Here is a 15,533-nt window from a genome sequence, read left to right as displayed (position 1 = left end):
TTTTCAAATATAGCAAAAATGAAATAAAATATTTACAAAATATAGTAAATATAAGATATACTATTGATAGTTTGATTAATAGATAGAATTTGAAATGTTGCTATATAAAATTTTTTAATTATGAACGACAAGAGTGAAAATTATAATAAATAATTTCATAAATACAGCAATTTAAAATAGATGACAGTCTCTATTTGTCGTTTGAGTTGTAATAACAACAATGAACAAAACAACAGTTTTTATCGCCATCTCTCTGTATTTGTATTTTTTCCCTTTCCTATCAATTGGGTAATTTAAACTCCTTCAATGCTACTATAGTATGAAAGAAAGTTGTCATCCCACTCACTTCAATTGATTGGGGAATTGAGACCTTCTTGAGAAGACAATGAATAAAGAGGTTGATGATGTCTCTTGGAAGGGAACTGTGGGACTTTAGATTTTCTAATAGCCAAGGATGGCTTACCGATACGTCGTAAAGTTTGCTTCGTGTAGAGTGTTTGAAGAAAAGGTGAGATTTTCTCCTTCAATTTGAGTATGACAATAAAGAGGAACCTGCTAGTGACTAGAATGATTAACACAGCTCCTAAATCCAACCACTTGGAGTGATGAGCTTGATATCCTAGCAACATTTCAAGGATCACTTCTCCTTTTATTTTTAGACCTCCTTGTAGACCCGAATCGATTTCCAACCCTATCAAATCGTTCTTGTATGCGCCCTGCATTCGAATCAAACACAAACCCTGAATCTTATGTTTAGACATTATTTTCTCCCAACAAATAACTTTTTTCAATCCTATTTATGGAAAGAATCTACATCATCAAGTTGGTCTTTTTCTTTTTTTCCAAACTAAAAGTACCTGTAGACCCCAGGCGCCAAAGTTAATATATGACATTGGGTAACGCCAAAACACCTTAGGAAGATCTGGTACAAACCTAAAGTAACCAGAAGTCATCATCATGATTCCCTGCAAAACTCACTTTGTATTAAATCTCTGTTAAAAGATATTTGATGTCCTAAGTCCCCTATCAAGTTATGTCTTTAAGAAAGAATAGAAAGGTAAGTTTGAGTTGTTAGCATGGAGGTTTAAGAAATTTTGTTTCAAGTGTTTATGGAAAAGGGGAAGGGTAAAAGTACAATTATTGATCTTACAATGTAACCAGCTCCAATGATGACACCCATCAAAAAGTTGGGAACTAATGAAGCAATGATCATCATGATGCTTTCTACAACTGCGATGGAGCTCAGAAGGTCAAGGGAGATGAAAACGTAACGAGAGAACTCGCTTTCGAATTTGACCATGTAGAATACTATAGTTGCGGAAGCAACAGACATGAAAGCTAAGAATGGGAATGAAGATAGAAAATGTGATAACGTGTATACAGCAATCCCATAGTGCCCGTTTAGCCTTTCCTTGTGAAACACCTGTTTTACAAGGGATATATTCAAATATCATAACAATGAAATCTAGAACCATTTCTATAAAACATTCCTTCAGTTTGCATCAGTATCCAATTTAAAAGTTCTCACAAATTCAATATGCACGGGTGGGCCAATTGAGCCTATCAGTTATTCACTATTTTATATTAAGCTTTGAGAGGCTAACATGCTCTATGTTATTCATGTGACTTAAAGATGGGGCAGTTGGTTATTAAATGGGTTCAATAAGATGTACCTCTCAAGAGACTTGAGCAAATTTGGGAACTACTTTACATGCAAGTTAAAATCTAATCGAAAGGCTGTTAAGTTTTGGTTGGAGTAATCTACCTTCATTTCTTCAATGAACGATGGAAAGCCTCCAATCGCCATGAAAGTCATAAATCCAGATATAAATGCTGCACAAGATGCCCTTGCAAAGACATCGGAATAGCTTGTACCGACATTTGTGAATATCGTGCCCACACATATGGATAAGAGTATGTAGATAATAATTCTTATCCAGTAATAGCCTAAATCTCTGGACATGTTCACCGTTGATCTTCTAGTCAAAGTTGAGAGTTGCTTCCACCATGTAGTTTGGTTTCCACATTTCTTAGTTGGTATAGAAAATCCTTTCTGCACAAAAACTGTTACTAGTAAGTTCAATGTTGAAATAATATCAGTCCTTCCTGGATCTAAACTGTTTACCTAGCATTACGTTCATGAAAAGTTAATATAGTGCAGGCTTACCATTTCTGATATCTCTCTCATCCTAATTTTCACTTTGGCCTCATGCTCTGAGCATTTGTATTTCCCTACTAGTCTTGCTTTCATCTCTGCTGTTGAAAACTTCGATAAAGGGTCTATAGGTTTTTGGTTTTCCTTAAGTAATAGAAACAGAAAATGGTAAACACGAAAGCTTAACAATATGACAACAGAAAGCATCGAGTATTATTAGTGGGCAGTGGGATTTTACGAGAGTTAGATTTGAGGATCTAATTTTTATGCTGCTGTAGGAAGTATACAGGTTCATCAACCTATGAAAGTAAAACTGTTTATAAGTAGTTAGTAGTTTGGCTGCACTTACTCTTTGAGAACTCATTAAAGTCATATTGACTTCATCAAAGTCTGAATTAATGCAGCGAAGGAAGTGATCGGAAGGATTTCTTTGCCTTGGACATGGAAATCCTGCTTCTGCAAAGAACTGCAAAATCAGAAATAAATCTTCACATGAGATCGATTTCCCACTTGAATTCTGCTCTAAAGTAAGATGAAAGGGATCTTGAAATTTGGAAAAGAAAAAAAAAACTCAGATATAGAAGCATACTTGTGGAAACACACATCTCCATCAAGTTAATTTTATCTTTACCTCAGCTGCCATTTTTGATTCTCCAAAGTAAACAGCTTGGCCTCCTGAAAGTAGAAAAAGATCATCAAACAGAGCAAAAACCTCGCTACTCGGCTGGTGAATCGAAGAGATAACAGTTCTTCCATCATGAGCAATACTCCGAAGTGCTTGAATAACAAAGAAAGCAGCAGCACTGTCAAGGCCACTAGTTGGTTCATCAAGGAACAAGAGGCTTGGTCTGGTCAGGATTTCCATTGCAATGCCCAATCTTTTCTTCTCTCCCCCACTAATGCCTCTTAAATGCCAGTTTCCAACAATCCCATCAGCACACTCTTGTAGACCCATTTCCAATAATGCTCCTTCCACAATATCATTTACTTCTTCTTTGGTCATAGAACTTGGAAGCCTCAAGTTGGCTGAATACGCTATAGTTTCTCTCACTGTTAGAGTCCCCAACATTGTATCCTCTTGGGTCACATAGGCCTGAAATTTTGGAGGAAATTAGAAGAGAAATTAACTATAAGAGTGGAGTGTGATGTCTTAACATAGTAATCATTGAGATAAGAAAAATCAGGAGTTGAGACAATGAACATTCTCTGTTTGAAATCCGTTTCAAGTAAATATAGCAATCAAAAGGCTAATATTGGTTGATGATCTACATGCTAAAACTGACCACGATGCCGTAATCTAGCCTTCTCTTCTTCCCATTAAGAAGAATATTTCCCGTCAAGACTGCATTTTGTGCCAGCCGACCTGCAGAAGCAAACTCAAAGAGAATGATCAGCAGTATGTCTCTAAGCTTAAGCTTTTACTGCCAATCTTAATATCTAGCAGAAAACCATAAATAAAATCGCCATGGCCTGAATAATAACAATTATAAGTACCCGTTTGTGAAAATGTAAGAGACTTAATTAGAGGTATAATAGAAGTATTAGTAGAGTATTAGTACGATTATTAGAAGAGGCATATTAGTAATTAGACTGTTCGTTGGTTAGGATTTTAGTTATAAATGGAGGAAGAGCGTGAAGAATTATGAGAGACTCAAACCCTCTCAAAATGCTAATGATTAACTAGTTACTTGTTCTTATGATATTATTACATATTTTCAATATATTTATGTATAGTTCTATCTTTTAGTGCTCTTTGTGTGTTCTTGTGTTCTTGGGTATTTCCTGATCAGGTGGTATCCTATCAGAAAATTATAATCAAATTTCCATATAATATCTTATGGGTAAAGTATCACATAGATCTCCTTTCGTTACACCTTAAAGGATCGGACTGAATCATTGTTGCGAATATGAAAAAATTTTCTTGTACAATCTCTACATTATTGTTTGCTATAAAAAAAACAAAAGAATAATGTGAGGCCATAAAATAAATCTTTCATTTAATGAAATGAAAGGAAAGGAACATGTATTATGATAGTACTAGAAATTTTCTCAAGAGGTATGAGTTGGACCACCCACGACACCGATTGGTAGGTGTCAAGTTTGGTTCAACCATGCGAGATTGAAAAAATTTCTAGTATTATAGTAGTATGAAATCTTTTCATACTACCTCAATTTATTACTTGACATAAAAGAAGCATTTGAAAATAGTGTAGGACCTATGAAATAAAATAATATATAGTCTAACGTGTCAAATACTTGATGTATATGTATTACTATAGTACTAGAAAATTTTCGATTAGAGTGCATTGGTTTTTTCTAAGCATTTAATGTCTGAAGATAATCAGGCACATTTATTTCATTACCGAAATGAGCCACAGTGCATTGAATAAATTACTCAAATTATGGAAAAGGTAGGCACATAAGTGAATGTAGCTTTGGGCTAAAGAAACAAAAGGGTGGCCAAATATTAAATATTCTTGTAATGCCACGCGTTGAAGCTTTAACTACCCTTGGGGCCCTGGGTTCAAATGACTTTGTTGATTAACAATTTCTTTGCTTTGTAATCAATGGTTTAAAAACATTCTAGATTCTTGTCAAAAGGTTAAGATTTTTTCTTAAAAATGCGTCGTTTTTTTTTTAAAAAAAAGAATTGGTTAAAATGCATATGAAACAGAAAGCAAAAGTAGGAAAAGAAAAGTTTTTAGCAACCAGTTAATTTTAACTTTTTTCTTCTAACACACAAATGAAAACAAAATAGTTATTAAATGGGATTTATGTTTTCTAGATTGCAGAGGGATTGTTTTGGTTGAACAAATCAAAACTTTATAAATGGCCGTTCTTATTTCTAAATCATGATATAAATTTCAAAGGTAGTCAGATTGATTTCTGAGAAAAACAGCCAAGCCGGGTGGCTCCACAAGCAGCGTAAGCAGAAGGGGAAGAACATGAAAAAACAGAAAACATAGAGAAAGAAAGAAAGAGACAGAGAGTGAGGATGAGAAAGAACCTGCTAATGAGTCAAGAAGAGTTGATTTCCCAGAACCAGAAGGACCCATAATGGCCATGATTCTACCAGGTTCAGCATAGCCATTGAGACCATCAAGCAGGAGCCTTTTACTTTGTCCATTCCAAAGATTTGGAACCATAACACTCAGATTTTCCCAAACCAAATACATAGAATCAGCAATGGCAGCCTGCCCATACTTACTTGTTCTTTCTTCTGATCTCTCTGTAACCTCCACTGAGCTTCTCCCATTTGCCCTCTCCTCCTCAATCTCCATGAATCTCTGTCACACTTGCCACACCCTCCTTATCTCCAGCCAACAGCCTTTCTGTTTCTCTCTTAATATTTATCACAACCAGCAGCATTTATAGTGTGTTGTGTTGTTCTTCTTGATCTTTAGCTATGTGTGTGCTCACTGCAACTGAAGATCTTAGAAGCAGTTGAAAACAATTTAAAGTATTTATGAAGGGCTCTTAATTAGCCCCTCCCTTACTGAAAAGGAACGTTGGCAAATTTTACTGTGTTTGGTCACATCACAAGAAGTACTAGATGAAATACTCAATATTATTTACAAGCACTTCACTCAAGAACATTACTCTTAAATATCATCAAATGCTAAACACAACATTAGTATACAAAATCTTTTATTTAGAAACAGAAATATCAGAAAAACCCTCAAACTTATTGTCGCTCAGTCTATTATTGTAAAACCGTAGATTTGTTATACAAGTATGGAGAACATATCAGGAAAGGAAAGTCCAAACTGTAAGAGACATAAATGCGCATGTGCTTCAACATTGAATTCTCTTGGAATACTTAAGTACAACTTCATTCAATCAGGACTGTTAATTGTTCTAAAATATCATTACAGTATATTTAAGAACACATAATCAAATATGCTTTATTCAGTGTATATGCACTAATTGTCTACCTAACTGCATATATAGTTATGGTAATAAAGAGTTCGATATGACCAAGTAATATTTCAAGTTTTAAATGTTACATATCCATCTTTCTTTTTGCTTCCTCTGCTATCAATTTTGATACAACCTGTAGAAGGAAGACAGATGGAGAAAACATCAAAATGAGATGTCAAATGTCACAAGGAAGGCCTGTGTGTGTGTTCTATATTTATTTTTCCTTTCTTTTGTTCATGCAAATCGTGGAACCTAATCTAGTATATTCGAGATGTTATCTACTCTCTCTAACTGACAAAGTGGTAAAGTGGGTGAGAGTTAATAGCAAGGGACATGTATTTAAAGAGTTAAAATTTCATTGGACAGATAAGCTATGGGAGGAAAATTTCTAATATTACAGTATACTCCTTTTCTTGAATTTTGTTTTCTTACACACTTTTTTTTAATGGTAGTAGACCCACACTATTTCTAAAAGCATGTTGGCAAACAATAAACTGAGGTAATATGAAAAGTTTTTCATACAGATGATACTAGATATTTTCTGAGAGTTAGGAGTACAAGTTGAAAAAGGAAGAGAGTTGAGTAAATATCCCACCAAACCTAACCAGAAATGCAGATTTAGGAAAGCTTGAATAGTGAAAGAGTTTCTAACATTTACGAGACAATTATGCAATTGGACAAAAGTTCTTCAACTATAAGTCTATTTGGAGACGTGAATTTAGAGTTCAAATCACAACTCATTTATGTACTGCCAACTGCATATCTACCATTTCTAATGTTCCATTTATCTAATTTCATAAACATAATGACAAACAATTGTTAAACAGGAAGATTCGAACCCATTCCTTCTCTGTAAGAAAAAGTTCCATTTACTTTTAGGGCATTAGGAAACAGAAGGTTTAGCTAGTTCACAGTTGGAGGCCTCGATCTATTCCTTCCATCTTCATGGTGTTGCTATTTTGTGAAAAACTTGCAATAAGTCGGCAAAACGATGAAGAAAAACACAAGAACGCAACACACAGCAGGGCTTCTCAGATTAGGAAAACACTGGAGTCAATGTATCAAGGAGAAAAATCCCGTGGTTATTGACACACCTATATCTCAATTGAACTGTGCTCAGTTTGGTTTTTTTTCTCGCTTTAAGTGCGTGCTTGCTTTGGTTGAATTGGGTCCTAAAGAATTTGGCAGGCTGATGTCAAAAGTACTGGTTTATGGAGGGCTTTATTTTTTCTTAAAAAGTTAGCCCACAAAGGAAGGTGCAGTTTCGTAGATAAAAATACGAACGTAAGACAACAGAAACAGAAAGGTGTGTACCTAACAATCATAAAGCTTATTTATAGTACGTGAAATTCTGATAGTTCTCCAAATCTCCTTTCTTTAGATGAGCCCGATGCAAATTTCAATTCTACACACCAGTTAAATTGTTATACAGATTGTCAGAGGCAAGCTTAGGCATTCAAAGCTGAAGAAAAAAATGGATTATATAAGTTCAACCAATAAAAAAAAATTATTACAAAGTGTGGGCAATGTAAATTGTATTGTATGTAATCAACCTCAACGAAGAAAAATGTCTAAACAAAACTTCTCAACATTTGAAGAAATTCAATTGAAATATTTACCATCTATATCCTTTTTTTCCCCTTTCCTTGACACATGGATCTGCAGCTACCTACATACCTCTTATAAGTTACATTGTTATAGGTACAAGTTGTCCAAGTTATTGTTCTTGGCTCTTCTAGTTGAGAGGAGAGTTGAGGCCCTCTTGTGAAGAAAGTGAGTGAAGAGGTTGGTGCCTCTTAGAGGAAATAGAAGGTATTGTTCGGAAGGAAGGCCTTCTCTGGAGATGTTGCAGAGTTTTCTTTGCAAAGATTGTCTGCAGCATTGGTGAAGCTCTTTCTTTGAGTTTCAAGACAAGAAAGAAGAGAACTCGATACAGAAGAATGAGGAGCATGACAGCCGCTAAGTCCCACCACTTGGAATGGTTTATTGGAATCCCATACATGTTAGTGATTACATACTCGCCACTCAACCTTGGCATTCCAGGTATCATTGGGTCGAACTCGAGCCCGATCAAGTCATTTTTGTATGCACCCTGCATAATGAATATTAATAGTCCATTAAATAATAATTGAACCATCCGATTTTCATCATGACACGGAAGCTACGAGTGGCTGGACATATAAAATTTCCAAGTATTTCAGTTGTACATTCTTTTCTATATCAATGAGGTCAAAAGTATCCTCCAATGGATATGGATTTGAAAAGCATTGCAAGATGATACCTGTAGTGCCCAAGAGCCATAACTGAGATATGAGATTGGATACCGCCAAAATGGCTTTGGAAGGTCAGGCAACAATCTGAAGAAGCCAGAGGTCATCATCATTATGCCCTGGAGGAAAAGGGGAAACATGCAAGTTATACATTGGAAATGCAAAACATAAAATATGAAAAAGATACACAGGTTTTGGCCTCTGATCAACAAGGTTTATTGAGTTCTTACAATGATTCCAGCGCCTGTTATAATTCCCATTAGGAAGTTTGGAACCAATGAAGCCACAACCATCATCAACCCTTCTATTACAGAAATGCAGCCAAAGATATTGAGGCAGAAGAATAGGTAGCGGGAGAACTCCGGCCGATATTTCACCATGTAGAAGGTGATGGTGCCAGAAACAACTGAGATCGAAACCAAGAACGGGAAAGAAGAGATAAAGTTTGATAATATAAACACTGTAACTCCATAGTAACCATTGAGCCTTTCTCTGTAAAACATCTGCAGAAAAACAAAAAATCGTCAAGGCCAAGCTTGAGGGAACTCTTGAAAGAAAAGCTTTCTTTTCCAGTGTCAGATGTTTTACCTTCATTTCCTCAATGAAAGATGGAAAGCCACCAATAGTCATAAATGTCATGAAGCCAGTTATAAATGCACCACAGGCTCCTCGGGCAAAGATTGCAGTGTAACTTGTTCCAACATTAAAGTAGATGGTACCAACACATAAGGAGACTATCACATAGATAATTATCCTTAGCCAATAATACCCCACGTCCCTACACATATTCACGAATGATCGACGGGTCAATGTCGAGAGCTGCTTGAACCAACTAGCTTTGTCTCCTTTTTCATTCTCAACTTCAAGTCCCTCCTGGAAAACATGAAACTGTTCATACAATTTGTTCCAAAATTGCTTGTTCATACAATTCATGCAACTTCAAACGCCTACAACTTCTAATAAGGTGATATTATTATGTGCCGTAAATAGCTTGAGAACTTAAGGCAACGGAATCATGCTTACAATGGTGGATATTTCTCGAATTCTTGCCTTCACCCTACTTGCATACTTTGAGCTCCTATATTTTTCAACAAGCATCGACTTGATTTGAGCTGTTGCCAAATTTATGAAAGGGTCTGATGATTCTGGGATGTCCTGCAAATTCAATGTCGTAAATAGAGGCACATATGAAAGAACCATACAACAGAAAATGGAAATTCGATCCACCAGTACCCCATTGGACTCATTTACAATTCAAAACTTCTTCTTACTCGAATTCTTAGAGACCCTTTGAGTGTCGCCGTAACGATATCGAAATCCGAATTTATACAACGAAGAAAGTGATCAGATGGATTCCTTCTACTTGGACACGGAAAATTAGCTTCAGCAAAAAACTACAGAAACAGATAAACCAACCCAAAATTACAAGTGAGCAAAAGATCAAATAGTTGGAAGGCAAAAACCCTGCAAGTTTGCATACCTGTACAGCCATTTTGGCTTCCCCAAAATAAACAGCCTCACCACCAGAGAGCAAAAAAAGATCATCAAAGAGAGCAAAAACCTCACTACTCGGTTGGTGAATTGAAGAAACAACGGTCCGCCCATCACGAGCAACATTCCTAAGAGTTTGAATCACAAAGAAAGCCGAAGCACTATCAAGACCACTGGTGGGTTCATCAAGAAAAAGCAAACGAGGGCGTGTAAGGATTTCAACTGCAACACTCAATCTCTTCTTTTCCCCACCACTAATTCCTCGAAGATGCCAGTTCCCAATCAACCGATCGGCGCAATCTTGAAGACCCATTTCCAAAATCGTTGCATCAACAATGCTGTCAAGTTCATCCTTGGTCATAGAATTCGGAAGCCGCAGTTGAGCTGAGTAGCTTATGGTTTCTCTTACCGTTAGAGTTCCCAATAGAATATCTTCTTGGGTTACGTAGGCCTGCAAATTTGGAAGCAAAATTTCAGCTCATACATACAAATATGTAATAGTTTGATCTTCAAGATCAGAAAATTTGAAAGAGAGAAAGAGTACTTACAACATCGCCATACCCGAGCTTCCTCTTCTTCCCATTGAATAAGATAGTTCCAGTCATTACCACATTCTTGGAGAGTCTCCCTGTTTCGACATGCATTCAAAATTCCCATCATTGATCATAGTTAATTCTTTGTTTACGAAATCTTCAATGGCCATTAGTAAGAAAGATATTCATTCATGTTGGAAGAACACCTTCTTCTAAATTTCCCAATGTTCTATTATTGGTTGCATGGCTAAATAAAGCTCAAAACTTTCATTTTGCTAACGTTAAAGAGAGACTCTTGCAAAAGGGACATCTCCCCTATTACAAAATAATTACAACCTCAACACCATATTCATAGTTACCATTTCTTTAATCAACAATCATCCGATCAGTGATTGAAAATAGTGCATTCTAGGCGATAGAGTAGCTTATACTTAAAATTAGTTTGTATTGATCTTTTAAAATTGGATTACGGCTAGTATTAGGTCATTTGGATTGGAATCTCTAAAGGTAAGAAATTTGACCTTCTAATCTTATTGAAAGTATATATCTCATCGGTTAAGATATATTCATATTGGTAAGTAAAAGTTTCGTATTTTTAAGTACAATGAAGGTTTAAGGATTTGAACCTAAATCCTATGGAAATGAGTACTATAGATTCAAATTATCTTTGAGTTGTCTTCTTTGGAAGACAAAGTGTTTTTTCGATTAGATTCTATCTTCAAGCCGGTTTCTTTCATTACGAAGGAGGGATCTATCTTGTAATTTCTAAAAGATGGTAATTGGAGAATGGAATCGTCGGGTTGATAATACTATAGTATAATTAGATCATGTTTAAGAAAGGATTTTCACTATATAAAATTTCAAGATAAATACATTAGCTAACATGAAATCTTAATTGCCAAAATGAGCTCAACAAAACAATAACCGACATGACATAAACATTAAACTAAAAAAACAAAGAGAACGGTTAATTTATAAATATTTTCTTTTTACAATTACACAATAAACATTAAATTAAATCTTCTTAAATAACAAATATACAAATTTAAACAAAGATTCATTTACTCTAACAACATTCCTGATTAACTAATATTCTAATCAATAATAATAAAAATATCCATCAAAACCGATTAAATAATATGTCCAAAACCTATATTAAAAATTAATCGACATCTCTTACATTTTTTTTTTCTCAAGTTCTTAATTTTTTTAATCTACAAAAAAGATCCATCAACATAAATCTACAAAAGGATATATAATTATAAATCCAACAACTCTATTATAGGAAATAATTACGAGACCAAATAAATAGAAGTAAATGTCAAAAGATCAAAATGGTATATATATTATTATTATTATTTTGTAAAAATCTCGTAAAACTAAAAATAATAATAATAATAATAATAATAATAAAAATCATTAAATTTTGAAGAAAAAAAATACATTTAATGGTTATTGTTGAAATCATTTAATAATAGTCGGCGGGGACCTCCTCAACCCATATTGTTAATATTAATACTTCAATACAATACATTAAAAAAGAAATACAACAAATTTAATTTTGCAAAAAGGAAAATAAAATAAAAAGAAAAATATTTAATGAAACTGAGAAGAACAATAAATATTTCCAACAAAGAAGTAGAGGATGAAAAAGAAAGAATTGCCAATCTCAAAAACAGGGAAAGTACAATCCAATCCCCGCTTAGAATATCTTATTATCATATCCAAACAAACTTTGAAAAACAGAAACATTTCTTTATATAATAAGAAAAATACTTAATTATATGTTTTTCTTCTTCTTCTTCTTCTTCTTCTTCTTTTTTCTTCTCATGCTTAAGCATGTAATGAGAATGTGATGTTGTTTGTGTTTTCATAAACATTCTAAGTTGGATTTCATACCCTTGCATATTGTAAAAATGATCAAATGATCAGAATATATCTGAGAAAAAAAGGAAGGTTGGTGGTTGGAATATTTTACAAGGCAAAAAAAAAATGAGGTGAGAAAGAAAGAGAGAGACCTGCGAGAGTATCAAGAAGGGTGGATTTTCCGGAGCCGGAAGGGCCCATGATGGCCATAATCCGGCCGGGTTCGGCGTAGCCACGGAGGCCGTTAAGGAGCCTTTTAGTGGGGCCGTCGGTAAAGTTAGGAAGCACCACTGTGAGATCCTCCCACACGAGGTAAGTGCCTCGCTCTTCGCCGCGTCGCAACCCGTCAGTACCACCGCCGGCATGAGTATGGCTTCCTCCGGCGGGCTCAATTTCCATGGAGGACAGTAATGGCAAAAGTGGTAGAAGAAGTAGGAGAATAGGAATGGAGGGTTGAGGTTTTGGGGAGAGAGAGAAAAGAGAGGGAACATATAGAAAAGGGAAAATATTGTGGAGATGGAGAAGATTATTATCAAATGGGTTATTAAGAAATATTATTGTTGATATGTAATATAGATTGGGGAGTTGTTTTTGATTTTGATTTATTGATTTTTATGATTGGATATTCAAAATGAAGGTGGCACAACCAACTTAAGAAACTATAAATGCTGCCACAAATGGAGGTGCATACCAAATTAATGAAGAAAGAGAGGGGGGTTGAGTTTGATTGTCATGTGAGAATGGGTGGTGAGTTGGGATATTTAATGAAGGTTTTTCTTTTCTTTTCTTTTTCTTCTTTTAAATTTCTTATGTTTACATTTTGAATGAATTGTTTTGGTCAAAAATAGTGTGTGTTGTGTGTTATGTGTGTGGGAGGTGAGATGACTTTCAAATGTCACACTAAAACCAAAACAAAGAAAAGAAATAATAACACACTTGCACACACTTCTTGCCCCCCAAAGGACAAAATTGGTTTACGTTACATATTTGTTTTTTCAGTACAACAATTATGGAATGAAAGATGGAGCCTTTCACTTAGACGTGAGTTTAATAGATTGAAAAGACAAGTTGACGAATATTAGAGAATAAGAGGGATCGGTCGGTATCGGTTTAGAAAAAATCTAAATTGGTAATTGTTTACGGGTATTTTAAAGAATAAAATTGCCTGACAGATTGACAAAAACCAACCGACCGGTTGAAACTTCTACTCCTCCACAATCGAGGCCAATTAAAATATTTACTAAACAAACTATAGTAGGTTTAGTGATTGTTCGGTCAGAAAACAGATTCTGACTGACTATTGCACAACTCTACTTCCACCTTTAGAAATATAAGTTATGCTAATTATAACCACTTAGTTTAGCTTACGTTGGCTATCGAGAAATATAGAGTTTAATCTTTATGAATTTAAAAGTTAGGTTAAATTTGAAAGTAAGAATTTATTGTTTATGATTTGATTAAAAAAAATTAGTTATATAGTTTAAAGAAAGTTAGAATTTACTGTTTATTCATGATTAGTCTCTACGTAGATATCATCTTTTAGAATCTTATAAAACCATATGGACCGTAAGGTTTTATCAAAACCATATAAACTAAAATTTAATTTTTTTTTTCTAAATCATAGGAATGAAATTTGTGATTTAACTATATAGATTAATTAGTTCTAACATGGTTTCGTAAAACCTCATAATTAAGTAGTCTATGTTGACTTGATCATATCTTTGGTAACATATCCTTTGAAGGTCTTACGAAATTATAAACACTAAATTTTAATTAATTATAAACTATGAACTAAAATTTAGCTTTCTATGCAATCTAACAAAAAAAAAAAAAAGTTTAAATATTTTAAGTTTAGTTCATAAACTATGGAAAAGGTGGGATAACATGTTTTTTTTTTATACATAAAAATCAAGAAAAATCGTAAAAAATGACAAAGTAGACAAAATATTTACACTTTAGGGTGAAAAAGTGTAATGTGATTTTGTTCTTTACTAGTTGTTTGTGTGTAGATAGTATTTCTTTTATTATTATTTTTAAAAAATTCCACAAGTCGAAGTAAATTTTTAAATTTAAGAGGTCTTTGGAAAGTTACAAGATACACCAGAAAGGTTAGAGATCTATTAGATATTATTAATAATCTATCAGACACAAATTACTTAGAGCTCGCAGATTTAATTTGTAGTTTAACTAACATTCCTACTAAAAAAAATTGTAAAACCTTACCCCTAATTAATCGCGATCAAGTTAAAATGGATATAGCTTAATTATTATAACATTCATATTACAAATCTTAAAGTTAAATGTTCGATTTTTCTACCTCATATATTATCTAAAAAGAAAATCAAACATCAAATTCTTCTAAACATCGACGGATTTAGTATACAAACCACTCTCAAATTTATGCTATTTATAATATGTATATATATAAGATATGGATTAGATTAATCTTTATATTATTGCATTTCCTTTTTGTTTTTTTGGGTATGCATATGGATTGAAAATTGCAAGTCATTTTCATATTGTTGGTTATGTTTAAAAACCATTCTACCAAGTGAAACTTTAGTACCCAAAATAATTGTGTTGTTTTTATCATCATCATTATTGCAATAGTAATTGTTGGGATCTACATATTTTTCATGTAGTCTACAAACATATTTGACCACAAAATAAGAGTTTGAAAGACTTGAAATAGCTTATTGTTCAATCCAAGGAATTCTTAAATTCACTAGAGGCCCTACAAGCTACTGTTTTGAAAGATAAAAATAGCAAAACCTTATATCATGATCCCATGACTAAAACAATTCATTAGATCATCGAATAATTCATCAAACCTATACGATATTAAGAGGAGACATGTAGGAAAAGACAAGTCTCAAAATGAAAATGTCAACGTTTTTGGATATGGATTGTCTAATCGATCTAGTGAATATATATCAACTGGAGAATAATTGAGCTAGATTCAGATTGTCGCTCTGTAACCTTAAGTGTCAAAAGTAACATTCCTAACATTACATAGGAGGTGTTTGAGGATCAATTGATAGATAGTTTTATTCAACCACACCCTAAATAAAAAAAAAAAGTAATTTCCAAAAGAAAGACGATACGACTTTACTTCTCATGTTTTTTTTAGCTAAATTAGTTGTATACTATACTAACTTAAGTATTCGTGAGCAATAACTTCGACATCAAAATAATGTGAAAATTTTAGCTTAAAGTATCTCAAGCCTACAATAAAGAAAAACGAGATCAAACCCACACGAGATCCACAATGAAGTCAAACATCACGATCGAGTGCAA

At 33.9% G+C, this 15,533-nt stretch overlaps 2 protein-coding genes across 2 annotated transcripts; both read right to left on the bottom strand.

Moving 5' to 3' along the window:
* Window positions 1-79: 79 nt before the first annotated feature.
* LOC103491494 (ABC transporter G family member 15-like) lies at window positions 80-7,519 on the bottom strand. The gene is made up of 10 exons (XM_008451472.3): window positions 7,391-7,519; window positions 5,163-6,209; window positions 3,439-3,518; window positions 2,787-3,248; window positions 2,505-2,621; window positions 2,168-2,299; window positions 1,766-2,053; window positions 1,151-1,423; window positions 858-965; window positions 80-716 (listed from the first exon to the last, which is right to left on the bottom strand). The coding sequence occupies exons 2-10, from the start codon at window positions 5,434-5,436 to the stop codon at window positions 348-350; spliced, it is 2,103 nt and encodes a 700-aa protein (XP_008449694.2). The 5' UTR covers window positions 5,437-6,209; window positions 7,391-7,519; the 3' UTR covers window positions 80-347.
* Window positions 7,520-7,539: 20 nt separating this feature from the next.
* Window positions 7,540-12,843, bottom strand: LOC103491495 (ABC transporter G family member 15-like). The gene is made up of 9 exons (XM_008451473.3): window positions 12,389-12,843; window positions 10,386-10,465; window positions 9,827-10,288; window positions 9,618-9,740; window positions 9,370-9,501; window positions 8,935-9,219; window positions 8,577-8,849; window positions 8,358-8,465; window positions 7,540-8,168 (listed from the first exon to the last, which is right to left on the bottom strand). Exons 1-9 carry the CDS (start codon window positions 12,633-12,635, stop codon window positions 7,812-7,814), a joined length of 2,067 nt encoding a protein of 688 aa, XP_008449695.2. The 5' UTR covers window positions 12,636-12,843; the 3' UTR covers window positions 7,540-7,811.
* Window positions 12,844-15,533: the final 2,690 nt, after the last annotated feature.

Source organism: Cucumis melo, chromosome 5, assembly GCF_025177605.1.
Source record: "Cucumis melo cultivar AY chromosome 5, USDA_Cmelo_AY_1.0, whole genome shotgun sequence".
NCBI classification, from domain to species: Eukaryota; Viridiplantae; Streptophyta; class Magnoliopsida; order Cucurbitales; family Cucurbitaceae; genus Cucumis; species Cucumis melo.
This window is presented reverse-complemented; position numbering and strand designations above follow the sequence as displayed.

Bases quoted from the DNA above. Each gene is read 5' to 3' on its own strand.
- LOC103491494 (XM_008451472.3), bottom strand. From the start codon at position 5,436: ATGGAGATTGAGGAGGAGAGGGCAAATGGGAGAAGCTCAGTGGAGGTT. The intron at 3,519-5,162 runs GTTCTTTCTCAT...TTGCTTCTGCAG, and splicing joins TCTTCTTGACTCATTAGCAG to GTCGGCTGGCACAAAATGCA. The intron at 2,300-2,504 runs GTAAGTGCAGCC...CTATTACTTAAG, and splicing joins CTTTAATGAGTTCTCAAAGA to GAAAACCAAAAACCTATAGA.
- LOC103491495 (XM_008451473.3), bottom strand. From the start codon at position 12,635: ATGGAAATTGAGCCCGCCGGAGGAAGCCATACTCATGCCGGCGGTGGT. The intron at 9,741-9,826 runs GTATGCAAACTT...CTGTTTCTGTAG, and splicing joins AAGCCAAAATGGCTGTACAG to TTTTTTGCTGAAGCTAATTT. The intron at 8,850-8,934 runs GTAAAACATCTG...GTTTTTCTGCAG, and splicing joins CTTTCATTGAGGAAATGAAG to ATGTTTTACAGAGAAAGGCT.